This window comes from Podarcis bocagei (genome assembly GCF_964188305.1).
Source record: "Podarcis bocagei genome assembly, chromosome: 3".
Lineage (NCBI taxonomy): Eukaryota > Metazoa > Chordata > Lepidosauria > Squamata > Lacertidae > Podarcis > Podarcis bocagei.
In genome coordinates, this window is record NC_138127.1 from 37,672,198 (window position 1) to 37,689,034 (window position 16,837).

General features: G+C 39.9%; 1 protein-coding gene across 1 annotated transcript in view; it reads right to left on the reverse strand.

Moving 5' to 3' along the window:
* Nucleotides 1-16,837, reverse strand: part of CDK19 (cyclin dependent kinase 19) — an 82,636-nt gene that overhangs the window by 56,419 nt on the left and 9,380 nt on the right. Inside the window, 3 exon segments of the mRNA XM_081186726.1 lie at nucleotides 2,067-2,142; nucleotides 8,915-8,967; nucleotides 8,969-8,975. Coding sequence (XP_081042852.1) covers nucleotides 2,067-2,142; nucleotides 8,915-8,967; nucleotides 8,969-8,975 — 136 coding nt within the window.

Consider the following 16,837-nt stretch of genomic DNA (forward strand, 5'->3'; position numbering starts at 1 on the left):
GAAATATTTAAGATATTCAAGTATATGCAATTCAGTAATTAGAATTCCTTTTGCATATTCAGGAAATAGAAGCCATGAGCTACCCCATTGCTGATGTGCTCTACCTTGCTGGTCTTTTGAAAATTCCTAAAATGTCTAATTGTTTTCATTCTTGCATGGTACAGGCCAACCAAGCATGGAGCTTAGGATCAGCCAGGGGGAAATCTTAAATTCATGCCAGTTGGTTTCAGTGGGAATGCTTCTTGCCAGCTTTGCATAACTGCACAAGAACTCCAAACATACAAAAGCCACTCTAATTATTTGATGCATAACTTTAGCAAACCACTCAAGAGCATGTGTTGAAAGCCAGCTACAGTAAAACATCAACCTTAAAGCACTACCACTGCTAGTCATTCATACATCTTAAGGGGGGGGGAGTAAATTATTCACTGGAGGTTATGAGTAGAAATTATATTTTCACTTCATTCGATACACCCCAGGGCGACTCCTAGGTGCCCATCAAGACTCTGTTCTCCTTTGCCATTTAGGTCAAATTGTAGGGAGTGAAACTCTCCTGGTATAAATTGACATATAAGAGAGTTCTTTCAGTTAGGTCCTAGTATTCAGTTTGGGATATGCTCTCAAATAATCCAGAAAAAGGATTAGTTTAAGAAACAAAGGAAGCTTTGGCTTCCTTCCCAGTATTCCTTGCCTTCCTTCATTTTTATTGTTTTGAACTCAAATCAGTTCAAGATCCAAGTGAGCACCACTGCACCCTTCCCTTCCTAGTCCCATTCAAAGAAGCTTTGTAACATACCATAATAGGCTCCAGGCACCTGCAGAATTGGGAAAGCCCCAGCCCCCCCTGCAACCAACCCCAGATACTCCAGTCTGGTCCTAAGAATGATGTCCATATTTAGTCCCTGCCTCTTCATCTCAGGAGAACTAATATTATGGCTTGATTAACCAATGCTTTTTTTGCTCTTAACAGCCTGCATATTAAATCAATGTTTTGCTTTGTAATAAAACTATGCATTCCATTTCTGAGCAATGGCCTGTTGTCTGAATACTGTCTCTCAATGGCACTCCATGATTCTGAGAAAAAGACATGTATACACAGTCATAAACATGCATGGCTCAGCTTTATGAGCTTGCCTTTAATAGGTTCCTGGTCTCCTGTTATTTGTTGAATAACGTGTCCATGCTTGGTTATCCATTCCCCTCATAGAAAAAGGTGATTGAGCTATAAATGCAGAATGACAGAAATATCCTAGAAGTGGGAGGAACTAAAGGCAGAGAATCTGTGTCTCACACCTGGTGGCATATTCAGCTAGTGTACCATTTCATATTTTGTCAGTGGCATACAGGTCAGAAAGAGTCACTACTGCTGAGGATTGCATTCACGGATTTAACTTTTCATTACTGAAAAATGAATGCATACACCCCTAAGGTAATAAGCACCAAATTTCTTTTTAAAACACCTTTATTTTTTAAAAGTTATTTCACTACCTCCAGCTACCAAAACAGGGAGGTGTTCAATTTATACACTCAGTCCAAAAACCATGTGATCTCTCTTAATTACACATCAAAGCATTTAAATAAGATCCCTTCTAATGATGGCACAAGTTCAAGAAGCTCCAAGCTACAAATTGTTTTCAAACCCAACTGGAGTGGTACCAAATGCTCTGCAAAAGTTTCTTTAAAAAAAATTCTTTATTTAACTTTCATACGCACACACACACCCCACATAATATTTAAAAATCCCTAGGCAGTCATCATAAATCACAATAAGGTGATTACAGGAGAAAAAATCATGTACATAAAACATTCAATAAAATAACAAGAAATAATGGAGCAGGATTATGAATCTGATGAACCAGGAAAAGCCTGCCCAACTAGATGGCTGTTCGGGATGTATTTAAAGCTTGCATCTTAAATTTAACAAAATACTTTTTAAAAATAGTTGAAACTTGCATAAAGTTTCAATTAAGAAATTTATCAGATAATTAAACCTGAACTTTTACAAAAGTTTTTTTTTTTAAACCCACCACTAATTATAAACTTATTTAAGCAATGTATTCACTTACTGCTATTTCTCTACATGCCGACATGGATATCCCTGTACCTTCAATCTGCTTCAATGCATACTCCTTTTCATCTTTTCTGGAAAAAGAAAACAGTAAATGGTACAGGGCTTATTTATATTTAAAATAGTTAAAGTACACATATACTAATTAATCTCTAGTCTATATTTGTCAGGGATGACAAAGTTCTTCTATTAACCAGAAAACAATAAATCTGGCATGTGATATTCTAGTGAAAATACCTCCTCTTGAAATGGCAGTTTTCCAAATACCACCCAAAAACAGAACAAAAACAAAACATGATGAAGATATGGTATTTTAACAAAAGCACACAGGGCTGCACCAAGCATAGCCTGAAAACCTGGAGAATTCCCAAGATCTAAGCAGCCCAGCTACACTAGCCAACAACAGCAAGATAGAATCTCCTAGGGAAACAGAAATATAGCTGCACCCAGGAAATACAACTAAGACAGACAAAACAAGCTAGCTCAACCCAAAAACCTTAGATAAGTTACAGGGTTAGCACCAACAAGGTGCAGGGATCATGGCACTGATGGAAGTGAAGTTGAACCTTTCCCTGCCCATCTGTGATAAATGAACATTGCTTCCCAGTGCAGTAATTAGTCTTCAGAACAGATCTCCCATTGGTACCAACAGGATCATTTTTTACACCACACTGCAGGTTGAGAATGTTTGTGCATGTGTTTTTCACTGGAACTGGTGCTGGGGAGAGAAGGGCTAAACCTCTTGATGGGTTGCATGCCTGAATAATATGAGAGGGTTGGAGGAGAGAGACTGTACAGTAGGATTAAATTTTAAAGCTCTTCGGACATGCTAGCCACGCATGTAATTCACAGTTTGATTCTCTGTCAAGTGATAAGGGAGGAAGCTGGTCTTACCATATTCTTGACATCTACTGGGAAGTGAACAATCCACATACTGCAAGTTTAAGACTGCTTCTCCCATTCCTAATGGGTTTGAAGGTGATGCTTATGTGGGCGATATCTGCCTCCTCAGTTGGGTGCGTACCAAGTCAGCGATGCAAAGGCATCAGGGAAGAGGGAGATTCCAAACTGCCCACCCCCAAATTATGCTACTGCAAAAACTGAGAATCTGAGAATATAATACTCTTTCTTTGAAAATAATAGATGAAATGCTTTTCGGAAGTAGCATTGAAAACAAATATTGTTAGCACTCCATTTAAAGAAGGATCAGGTATCAGGAGATGGGGAAAGACCTCTGCATAAGAACCACAAGAACCTAGAGAGCAACTGGAAAACAGAGAAAACAATACTGGGTTGAACAAATAGCCTTGCCTACTATATAAAAGCAGTTTCCAGGGACTGTCTTTGGACTATTAAACAAGCAACAATCTTGTCTGGAAAATGTTTCAGAAGTTGAATACAGAGCATGTTAAGATATATGACTCAACAAATTGTTCTTGCAACGTAAAGCTAAGACCTTTGCATGGGGAAGCTTCAGACTCCAAACTGCTCTTCACTTTCCTCAGATTCTTCCCTCTTCTGCATCAAGTGACATAAAGCCCAATGAATGATTGTCAAACATATACAACCAATGAAAAAACTAACATGTGTAAGAGAGTGAAGAATCTTCTTCCAATTCATGTCATATTCCATTTTCAGGTGTCCATGAAGGTCAAAATGAAAGTTTGAAATTAGAACTATCTTTCAGATACTGATCAGAAAAGGAATTTGAGCTATGCTAGTTTTTTCAGTGATATATTATTTATACCCAGTTCTCAGAAAATAAGTATGGTTTTAGGATACCAAGGATGCAATCCTATACACACTTACCTGAAACCAGTCCCAATGAACTCTATGGGTAACTCAAGTAAAACATGCTCAGGATTGTAGTCCTGGTTTTCTATGTAGTTAACTTGGATCAGGTTTCCTGGTGCTCTCCATACATTATTCGACAATTCCCAACTAGTTGTTGGGAGTTACAACAGTATCTGAGTTGTGTGTCTGAGCTTACGTACATGTTTGCATATGTTTCAAGCTACCTGGTGGTCTCCAGGGTTACCAAAGCATTCCACTTGGATAGTCTGTGGTAACAGTTATGTTATGACAGTTAAACTGTTGTCTTGCCAGCTGGAAGCTTATGTTTTTCCTTCAGTTGCTTATGCACGTTTTCTGCCAACATCAGGTATGGAAAGCTTGAGTGTTCCTGTACATGATCCAGGTTGTTCAATGAGGATCATCCTCAAATATGCATAGGATAGCAGCATTTGTAAAATGTTATGCTTCTATTAAGTTTACGCTAAATACTCAAATTCACTGCTACACATTAATCATGTTTCATTAATGTTTATTTTCTCATCTTTAAAAATGCACATTTAATTTGTTTATGCATTGTTTTGCTCTGGTATACCTACTTTTATGCTTAGTTAATAAAAATCTTCCTCTGCTTACTAGATCAGTTTTCAGCTTTTATTTCCCCCTTACTTTTCCAACTGACAAAGCCAAAGATGTTCTTAAATTTTTTTAAAAAAATATTTATCAATACCTATTTGAACAGCTAAAAGAAGAATATACATACTTGGAAGCAAGCAGGAAACTACCAAGCCAGTAGACACTGACCAAACTTTGCTCACTTTTTAACTGAGGAGAAACTGAGCATAGCATCACTGGACCCAATACTTCCACAATGTCAAACACCAACTTATTTTTATACACAATTATTTTCATTTTAGCTATTATACCCCATGTTTTACACAATAACACCTGTGGTTTGTATAGGAGGATTCATTCTATTTGCAGCATAGTGAACACCTCTGCTAACAGGAGAGGGGAGCCATTCCCCAACCTCTGCATCCATTTCCCAACCTCTGTTGGCTAGCCTCACTACCTCCCATGCTGTTCTAGAGGGCTCCTATATAGAAAATAGAGTAACACCGGTCAGGGTGGGGTTGCAGAGGAGACTCAGAATCAGCTAAACTTTCCTCCCATTTCCGTTATCAAAGATGACTGCTGGATCAGAAATCCTTAAATTTAAGGACCACCTACCTACTGAGCCCTAGACACGCTTCAGGGAGCATAACCAGAGCAGGTGTTGCTCTGACTACCTGGCAGATGGGCAGATGCAATCTGATCTTCTGCCTTCCTCAAGCTATCAGGGCCTGCTCATTAAAGTGTAAAATAGGTACTGCCTAAAGCCAGCAAATTATTTTTAATTGGGGGAGGGGGGGTATAAGGGGCCACAAAATCCTTTTGACATTACAGCTTCCCAGGTAGAAGCCCATTGGAACAGCCAAATTTTAAAACTTTGAAAAATTAAATGACAAGTGGGGGGGGGCAGACTTGCTCATGAGATAACCACCTGTGGCAAACAGGAATTCAACATGTTTGAGCCTTTTCTGTTACAGAAATTAAATTATAAGAGCAGTTTCACCTGTTGACAATCTGACTGTTAAACATTCTATTACTTATGTGTAGCTCCCCCGACTTATATTTGGACTCTCCACCCCACCTGCAACAGAGGATATATTTGGTGGGACTGGATTTCACAGCCAGATATAGAAACGAGCACTTTACTCATACTATAACCCCAGCGTAATTTGTAGTCCCTGCAAAAGGGTGGTAGCCTGGGAAATGGAAATGCAGTTTAGGGATCCAGGCCGGTTTCTGTTAACTCATTCCCACCCAAGGAGTGTTCCCAAGATATTCAGCTCTGGCAAAGGACAAAGGGTTGTTGTGGTTCAGTGTCATTCATGCTATTATTGTGTAAGTAACTGTCAGAGTTTGCAGCTGGTACAATCAAGTGTCTTGCTGCTGCTGTGTTCCTTGCCTCGTCCTTGAAGTTTCTATACCGCCACCACAACCCAAATTCACTATAAAACAAAAGAAATACACAAGCTTTAAGAATATGGAGAGTGCAATTGATTACTCTTATTTGAATTCAGGAATCTATTCCTCAGTTCAGGACAGCTAGCGACACTACAGCTGGTTTTGCCTTTCTTTGGCTTGCCTGCTTAAGCCACACTGCAAGTCAGCTACTTGCATGCACGTTGATGTGAGACATCGTGCTCAGTTGTGCTGTCTGCTTGCGGCACACTATAGACAAGATCATGTGAATTCTTTAGGCAGGGATGGGAAAGAACATTAATGTGTAAAGGATACTTGTCATGATGCAGAGAGCTGGCTCCCTAGAAGAACCTCTCCTCATATCCAGCCCTTAGATTTTTATGAACCATATGTCACATTCATAATAAGGTTGTACAACCGCTTGCTATGCAGCATCATCCTAAAATAGTTTCCTACTGGCAGTGTTACCTTCCTGAAACCAAAGTCTTCCCCCTAGACACAACTCATGTTAGAAATTGCTATAGTACTCAACAGAAATTCTGAAGAAAATTGAAGAGAATTGAAATCACAAAATGATAAGAGATACCAGTATTAATAATGTGATCCAACAAGTTAATAAGCTACCTTTCACACCCTTTATATTTGGATAGAAATAAATGTCAGCAACAAGACAGGACAGATGATGCATACCTAAGCAATTACTACCACACCAAAAGATTTGTTCTACACATAAATCCCAGAGAAATAATATTAAGCCTATGCAATTTTTAATATTTAGCCCGGAGAAGAACAGTAAAAATGGAAGCATAAGCCTACTTACTGAGAAAGCTATGAAATGAAAAGCAGACATGCTTAGTTCATTGCATATACTCTTGATGAATTCCATGGGCAACTGTCCCATGTGCTGACCTACATATAATGTGCATTGTTTTTTCCTCTACTTAATTTTATTTACACAAGAAATTAATCAAGCCTGATTCAAGCACTGCCAAGCCCATTAGCAGCCATTATTTAGTTTTGTTTAGTCAACTTGAGCCATGCCAGGTTCTAGTGGCAGTGACTGAACCACTAGCAGGCCAGCAGCAACTGTTGAGATTAAAGATGCTATTCGTGTAAAAAGGTTATCAGCTCCTGGTTTTGTTTCATGCATGGTGACAATATAATAAAACTGAAGTTAAATTATAAAACATGTAGAAGAAATTATCAACAGGAGTTTGTAAAAACTCATCCATAGGAGCCATATTCCACTATAAACAAAAAGTTTAAGATACACAGAAGAGGAAATTAAATTAAATGTATTACATATTGGTTTCACCTACAATCATGAGCCTAAATGGAGTATGTACAGGTAACACAACATCTTTCTATTTGGTTCAACATTCCTATTCATTTTGGTATAAAGTTGGCATTTGACCAGTCAAATATTGTAAAATAGAGGCCAAGTATTGAAAGCATTAGTTTATTGGAACAAAAAAAGACATACATTGAAGTATATCAATTACAAAAAAGTTCTGCTTTGAAGAAGCCTCCAGAATCCACACCTCCCAAAACCCTTCCAGAGCACCGAGTTACATCATATGGTGGCCCCTTTTCCATAAAAAGTGCAATGAATAAAGCTTCTGGAACCTAGAACAAAGAGTCTCTTAGAATGTGCAGAGTTCTTTTCTGAGGGGAAATCTTTTCAAGGTGCCACTAAGCATGTGCAGGCTGCCTTTCCTTTGAGAAGGGAATGCTTCTCACCTGTCTATACCCTCATCATCAACCTACCTACTTAAAATGGCAGAGGCCACGTGGATGCTGTACTGCTTGAAAAGTGGCCTGTAACACTTTTCAAGAAAGTTGGCAAGCTAGCCAACACAGCACCCAAAAGATGCCAGCTGCTAGTTACAATGGCTATGCTCTTCCTCCACCGTCAGAGGCACTATGCCCCTGAATACCAGTTGCTGAGAACTGCAGGTGGGTAGTGCACTGCTGAGCTCATGTCCTGTTTGAGGGCTTCACACAGGCATCTGGTTGGCCACTGTGAAAACAGGATGCTGAAGCAGACGGGCCATTGGCCTAATTCAGCAGACTCTTATTATGTCTTAAGACCAATACACAAACATACACACTGAATCTCACTAAATGCATTCTATGGAATGGTGGCAGCCACCTCCACGGCCCTCCCATAAAGCAGCAGAACGATAGGGAGCAGAACATGTGCTTGTATCTACAACACACGCAAGTACTTCGCTGCAAATGCTGACATGAAGCCTTCAAACCTGTGAAGACTCTGTGTGTGTGTATTTGCTTGCTGTAAGCTTCTTCCTGAGCATTATGCTCATGTCGAGAGATACCCGACATTAAGGGAAAGGACAGAAGGGGAAGTTAGGCCATGTGGCCTAAATTGGGAATGGAGAATGGGTAAGTCTTCTGAGGAGAGTTGAAAGGAATAACCAGTCCTATCTGAGAGGCTAGAGTGTGCATGTGAGAGTGACCTCCCTCACTCCCACCGAAGAGGGAGACAAAGGCTCTACAGTGGTACCTCTAGTTACAGACGCTTCAGGTTACAGACTCCGCTAACCCAGAAATAGTACCTCGGGTTAAAAACTTTGCTTCAGGATGAGAACAGAAATTGCGCAGCAGCGACGGCGTGGCGGCAGCGGGAGGCCCATTAGCTAAATTGGTACCTCAGGTTAAGAACAGTTTCAGGTTAAGAACGGACCTCCAGAACGAATTAAGTTCTTAACCAAAGGTACCACTGCACAGCCCTTCCATTGCTATCAGGTGAGCCTATGATGGGAAACAGTGGTAAGCTGAGACTTACACAAGGGCATTCTTGATTTCATGGAACATTTGATGATGGAACCTTTGACCAAGTTCAAACAACAGGCAGTCTCTTGACATAACTGTTCTATTAACTAAGATCCCAAGCCGACAGGACTATATTTGCCTTTTCCCTAGAAGGATTGTACAACACTAACTACCCCAGCGCACATTCGCACACAAGCACACACTATGACGCCAGAAGGCAACACTCCTCTTTACCTTCTGCTGAATATTCTGCTACCTCCAAGGCTTGAAGTCCATATACGAAGCCCGATGGAATCTATGGACACAGCAGAAGTAAAAGGCAGAGATTTATGTAGATATACAAGATTTACGTCTCAACAGCGCCAAATACCTAGATATCCACTGAGCAGTTCTTTAATAAATAGGCACACCATTTGGAAACATGATAGTTATCAGTCCAAGACTTTCAAGGAAGTTCAGGAGTCACTAAAACAACAAACAGGTAAAGATTATTCTTTGATACTAAACAGAAATATTTGAGAGTTGAACGTGTTTGTGAGTGGCTTAACTTCCCAGAACATACCCACAAATAGACACATTTTATTGGCCAAACTTTTGCTTCTGGTTAAACACATTTTGCAAGTCTCTGAAACAAATGTTGTTGTTTTTTTAAAAAAACACCTAAAAAAACTTCTTACTAGTGGGATGAGAGTAAACACTATGAGCAATCACTTGCACTTTCAAACCATCTTAAACTCACTGAAAAAACATAATCTGTATCCACTTCAGTATTGCTGAACTACATGTAGTACACAAAAGCAGTTATGGCTACCTTGAAAATACAAGAACTAACTTAGTTGGTCTTTAAGGTGCTACAGGAAGGAATTTTTTTATTTTGACTATGGCAGACCAACACGGCTACCTATCTGTAATTGAAAATACAACTTACTCAAAAGTTTTTTTTCAAGGTAAGCACTGATAAGATCTTCATTTACCTTTTATGGAATATAGATGAATAGCTTCACTTATCCTACTTTTATCACACATTAGCTAATAAGCTCTTTATTTGGGGGGGGGGGTGATTCAAAATCCTCTCCATTTATAGCAAGCTAGCTATGTCCCACACAGTACAGGACCACCAGCCAGTTTGACATAGAAGAAAATTCCATTCCTCCTGCCTCAAGGGGAGGGTGAGAAGAGAGAACAAATTATTGTGGGAAAACACTTAAGAACAAATGTATATTCAAAAGTTATCAACAAAAACATAGAATCAGTACTATAAGGAACTAATAAACAGTTGAAATGTTTGCATGGATGCAGCAGTGATCACAATATCATTCATGATAAGGAGAAGCCTTTCGGACATCAGTAGTTCAGAAACTGACCTGAATCAGAAGTTTATACTAAGTATTTTTAAAAATCAGAATTCCAGGTACAGGTGGCAAAAAATAAATTGCCACTTAAACATTTTCCAAAACAGCACTGTTTGCACTATATACTGCAGAACAACTGTAAAAATGAATGGCTATTTGCAAGCGAGGCTGTCACCTAGGAGTCTGAAATGTTTCTTCAAGTTCTCGGATAAATGCAATCACACCTGTTTCCCAGCCTTTCTGAAGAAAAGTATTACACTTTAAAACTCCTGAAACACCACATTAAAAGTAAAATTAATGTAGTTTTTGAAGACAGGTTACCATCAAAATTAAGAATAATTTCTGAAATATTTATTCAAGCAGTAATTAGAAAAATCTGCTCAAATCAATTAGAAGCAAACAAAGAGATCAGTGGAAGGTCTGTATGTATTATAATTGCTCCTACTGTGCTATAAAACTTCATAACAGAACTTATCCCCCCCCCATTAGGGGGCTATGCCAATTTACATAGGTAAACAGCTGCCCTCTCCAATGCTCACTCAGCAAAGGGGAGAAAAATACAAACAGAAAATCCCAAAATGGTGTAAAAAACAACAACAGACAAGCATATAGAATACCTGAAAACTCTGCCAGTACCAAGTAGCCAAGACTTGTACTGCCAATGAAGCCCATAAACTGCCCACACATAGAGGGAGGCAATAAAATAGTGGTACAGCAATAAAACTCCTAACACATTTGCAAAGCCAAGCAGGATCTGGTATGGTTTCAAACTGGATGGGAGACCACGTTTTGAGATTCCTGCATTACAGAGGGTTGGACTAGATGATCATCAAGGTCCCTTTCAACTCTACAATTCTATTCTAACCCCTATCAACAGGGACACACTCCCAGGTGAGTCACTCAAAGGTGAGTCATCTGTCATCAGGCGATTTGCTGGTGGGTGGCCCTATTCACCTATCAAAGTGGTATGAGTAAGCAGAGAGAGGGGAGAAGCCAATTCCCTTTTGCCCATGAAGCTCCTCCCATCTTCCTGAGAGAGTGCAATCCTGAAGCCAATTCAAGTAATGTGTGGGAAAGGAATTCTTATTTACCACTCCACAACAACAAAAACAAGAAGGGCAAAATCATAGTCTTTCTTGAACAGCATCATGGATAATAGGGTTCCTGTGTCTCAGATAGCTGTTCAACAGACAGCAGAATAACAGGTGCAGTATCCCACATGGAACTAGCTCTAAGATAGGAACATACTCATCTGCTGCATAACTCTCTGCCATGAAGCTTGCACGGGAACAGTAGTCTGCCTGGAGCAAGCAGATTAACAACCACAAAGAGAAACAACCAGGAGCGTGCTGGGCACTGCTGCTCATCATGGGATGGGTCTCCCATGTTCTCAGCATGGAAAGGGGTCTTGAACAGGATCCAATACCCAGTGCTTTTTTTCTTTCAAAAATGTTCAGCGGTACTCTCATTTTCCTACTCTTATTGAAATACTGCCCCTCAATGTAGGCCAAACTTAGATTCACAAAATGTTTAGGGGTATGTGTACCCCTGCGTACCCCCAGAAAAAGCAGTGCCTATACCTGTTGCAAAGCAGTCTCTGTTAGGGCAGACAGCGCGAATAACAGTCAACAGACAGAAAACATAGTTTGTGGACCTGGATGCACATTGCATGTTATGTATTTCAGAGTGTGTGAAAAAGGGAGGGCAAGTGGTGCTACCTTAGTGCTCAATCAAAACTGATGCCTCAAGGCTTCCCTCTGCACCACCTGGATGGCGAGAGGGGAGGGAGGAGACTGTGGTGACCATGAGCATGTTTCTGCTTAGTAGGGCTATACTGAAGCACTATGTATGTAGCTGCTGGTCGTTCTGTGATCTTCCAAGAAAGGGGGTGGGGAACCTGAGGCCCTCCAGATGTTTCTGGACTAGAACTCTCATTGTCTCAGACTATTGGCCATGCTGGCTGAGAATGATGGGAGTTACAGTCTGACAACATCTGGAGGGCCACAAGTCCCCCATCCCTGCTTAGTGCAGAGAAGTGTTAACAATGTCCTGAAGTCCCTAGAAATGTTCTGGAGACAAGCTATTTTGTACAAAGTATCCCATTTCCCAAAACTAAAGTTCACCTTGTGAACTAAACATGCATGGCAAGAGAAATATTGCCCCACACCACTGGGGCTCTAACTATGAAATAAACAGGTATAGGTGACAGCCTATGTTTCTCCCCTGGGCTACCCACCCATGACTAGGTTATTTCAGCCTTTCTACCAGTGTATCTTGGCTGTCAGAATGGGCTGCAAACACAATGTTCTGACAGTATATCTAAAGATGATGATTCATCATGCATTCTGCCTATGTAAGGGTGATTCAGCCAAATCCTATGGTCTCTCAACTGATAGATATTGAGTACAGGATTGTGCCTTAAAAGTCTTTCCAAAAGAAATATAACACCATCTCCCCGCCACACAATACTACAGTTCAATTACACTTATACCATGTAACTGAAAGGATTATGCATTTTAATTTTTTTCCTACCCTTAAAGGGAAACCAAACATGGAAGACATGCACTGTAGCTCTGAACAGCCATACACAGTAAGAAAATAAAAGATGAGGCACTGCTGTGAGGTGGTATGCAACTGAGTATCACACAGTAATTAAACTCAATCTGAGACAGCAGCAGGACTGATGCTCATTAAATGTTGTATGACCATTTTTTCTTTAATTTACAGTACTTGCCAGAGAAGTAGCAGTAACACCATTAAACCATGGCCTAATAATCTATACACACTAGTATCCTGAACTACATCCTGCTTTTCTTCCCAAGGCCATCCTACATCCTGCATAAAAGCATGATATAAAAACACTGCTTGAAAACAACTAGATAAAGGAAATAAGTTTCACAGCACTAAGTAAACAAATATTATAAATTCTTACACCTGATTACAAATCTTTGTTGTGGAACTTCTTGATAGTGCTAAGCACATTATCTGAAATACAAACATCACTTTATCTGTTCCAGTTTTCAGTTTTGGTTTCAAACACTGTAAGTTAGGTTTCATATGTTTTCCCCTTTCAGTGACAGTTTATATTCAATTTATGTTAATTTTCTTCCATTTATTAAAAATGCTTTCACATTTGACATCAACAGCACCTTGCAGTCTGTAATATATCACTTGTGAATGTTGTTAATGCAGTAAGGAAGAAAGTCACTATACACATCTGATCTTATGTAAAACTGATTAATACAAGAAAAAAACTGGTGGCTATGGAAACAAGCTCTTTGTGAAGAACACAACCAGCAGGAAGTTATACATGAATGAGACTCATACCATAATTCATGTGTATTTTGCCATTTCATTTGGGGGCGAGGGGTGGGGAATAAGCTCTGTGACTGAATAAAGAACATACAAGAAAGCATTGAGCTTCTTGCAGGTGGTTGGACTAGATGACCCTCACGGTCCTATCTAACTCTACAGTTCTATGAGGGGGGCATACACACCAAGAATATTCAAAGACATTTTTCCACTTTTAAAGCGTTCTGAGCACTATAGTTTGTTAAGGGTGCTGGGAACTATAACTTTGTGAGGGATAAACTACAGTTTCCAGGGTTCTTTGTGGGGCAATGTGCTTTGAATGTGCTTTGAAGGTATAGTGTGTACAAAAAGCAAACCCAAGGCTAGCTCAATCACAAGGAGTGCTTACAGCAAGAATTTCCAGCAGAGTACTGTAGCTGTGTAAGTGTTGTAGCAAAGATCCTTGCAGCGCCTTAAAAGCTATTCTATTCTTTTTTCTAATCAGGATAGTAACTGGGCTGGGTGAAGGAGAAACAGATTGCTCTGTTCCTCCTTCACCAGGTCATTTGGTTGTGTGCTATAATAGCAAACAACAACAATAATTTATTATTTATACCCCGCCCATCTGGTCACATGGATAAAGTTTTCCTTTCTCCTTCCTTCTTGGTCCCCATTTTTCACCAGTCCAGAGTTGCTCTACTGCCACTACTGCTGTGGTTTGTTTCTTCCATCTGTGCACATGCCTCTCCCATTTTTAAATCATCAGACAGCAACACAGCAAAGAGATGGTCATGGTAAACCAAGCCACACCACAAGCAGTGAGGGTGGCATTCTTTCTCGTACTTGTTCCCTCTGTTGGGATCTCCTCAGCACCCAGTAAGACAGCATTGTCCCATCCCTAGCCAAACAGTGCTGCAGAGGAAGAAAACTGGCCAGCTGAAAAGCCTCTAGCTGTTATTACTCCTGACTCTTTGATACCTTTGCTGAGTACAAAGCGTGTCTCTGGTGCTTAGGGATCATGATGAAAATCCTTTTGGCTCCAGCTGCCACCACTTCTGTCTCCTAATACCATACCAAGACAAAAAATGTTACTCTCCAGCTGTGTATTTCCAGAGTGGATGGCCCAAGAAGCTCAGGAACCCCCGCTCCATGCTTAGTTGGACCCACAAAGGACCTTGCTGTTGAGAAGAAAGTGAGTGGCAGCTGCTTTGCATCTGACACTGGGCAGCTGGAATCGGCTGTACATCCTTACCGCTGTGCCACCATCACTAGCCCCTCACCTCAACTCTCTTTCACCACTAGTCCCCATCCATTCCCAGGGAGGTAAGTGCCTGGGGCCTCAAGCCTGCCTCCATCTCTGCTGGTCAGTATGCATCAGAAACACAGAAGGCCACTGAGTGAGAGAACCTCTTCTCCCAGTGTACAGAATTTCTAGCCTGCAATTTGTTTTCACTAGGCAACTTTTAATTCCTAAAATAGACTGACAAAGGAGAGCTGAGTTTTCAGGGCATACTCAACCTGCCCTTCTTACGAGTCAAAGCAAATGAAGAAATCTGTCAGGCTTTACAGTCAAGGTGTCAAGGGAATACATTTTCAAAATGATCCACTTTGTGGGTCATGTGTACCAAATGGGTCATGTGTACCAAAAATATTTTCCCTCTAATATTTTAAAGCAATATATTTTCATTAACTTAATGTACCACAACATTTTACTCCGTTACAATACAGTTGGAACTTTTTTTGGAACTGAAGTTATTGAACAAGCTTGCAAACTCATCATAAAACATCCAGCTTGGAGCAGATTCAGACTTGAAACAAACAAGTCTTTTTTAGGTCAGCTGTTCATGTATTTTATCCAAGGTGAAACCTGAGATAAAATACTGCCTTTGTTTCAGTTCATGAACACCAACAAACAAGGTCAATAAAGGATACATCTTTCAGAAACACAGTTTCAGTTTTTTAAAGTGTGTAATCCTATGCATAGGAAATCTTTACTTCTGACTAAATATGCATACTACTATACATCTCGCTAGCTAGAATGTAAGCTATATTTGACTGGTCTACCCTAGCCAAAGCTTCTTTCCCTAAACAATTGACTTATGTGATGTTGACAACAATTAAAACAAACAAAAACATTCTTTCCAAACCTTCTGCCATTACTGACAATAGACTGGATACCACTTGACTTGTGAATACTTCGATCCCATAAGGTTTTTCAATCTTATCATTGGTTTTTCTTCTCAACAGTTTCTTTATTTAAAAAGAATGGGCCCTTTTCTGTGGCAATGGTGTGGATAATTTTTCAAAAATGTACTAGAAGTGCAAAATACTGAAAGCCCTTTAAGTTTCATCCTCAAAAAAAATTACTTAATTTCTCAGAAGGGTAAAGTCATTCAGCAGTTTGATACATATAGATAGATATAAAGCACCTTTACATGAAAAAATACAATCAAGTAAAAATGTGGTTTTTTTTGGCATAAACACACTATTCAGTTTAGCTGCAATCCTATGCACATTTACATTTAAGATCACTGAACTCACAAGGATCTACCAATTAAACTTAAAATTATTCAAACAATTAAGCATGCTTAGATCATGCTGCATATATCAACATTATACTGTTAATGATTTTTGGCAAGCAAAAAGGGGAAATACGTTATGCAGCAAACTGATTAAATGTTTGTCAAGTTATAACGCTTGGAAGGGACTCACTAAGCATGCTCTCCACAGAGGCTAGAAAGTCATTAAACGATGTCCCTTCTCACAGGTTGAATCTGGTAAGTATTCATAATGGGAAGAAAATGCTTTGAAACAAACAAGGTGAGCAGGACTGTCTGAAGCCTTTCATACTGGATAGCAAAGGGAGCCTATCTGAAGTTTTGTCAGGTTTTACTTAGGGCCTGTTCACAGTTACAAATCCAGTCAATCTTCACATGAGGAACCTCAGTGTGAAAGAGGCTGTACATGGAGACTGCAGAATAACTTCCTGAATCTACCAAAGAAATAATTGTAGGTTTCTCACAACGTAAACAGTCGGATTTTTTTTTTGGCCAAGATTGGCCCACATGATCCTGTACACACCAGAGGTTGTACAGGGGGAAATGAACAGCTGGTAATCATGTGAGCCAGTTCATAGTGACTTACTCTCATGACTGGCAGAGCAAGAAAGTCATGTCTGTACTTCCAGGAAACCAGTAGTCAAAGATACGGCACTAGGAGTTAGATTCTCTGTGATAGAAAAGTAAGCTCAAGAACAGAAGACAAAGTGCATAATGGACACAAAGTTTGAAGAGAGACTGCAGACAGGTAGGAATGGCTTTGGGGAGAGGTGCTATGGTTACTGTAAGGATGAGTAGCAAGCATTAATGCTCTTCCCCAGGGAGGCTCACCTGGCACCTTCATTAAATATCTTTAGGCATCAGGTGAAAACATTCCTCTTCCCCCAAGTCTTTGGCTGATTAAATAATCTATGGCCTTTTAAACTGGAAGGGGTTAATGTTATTTCGTCATTATG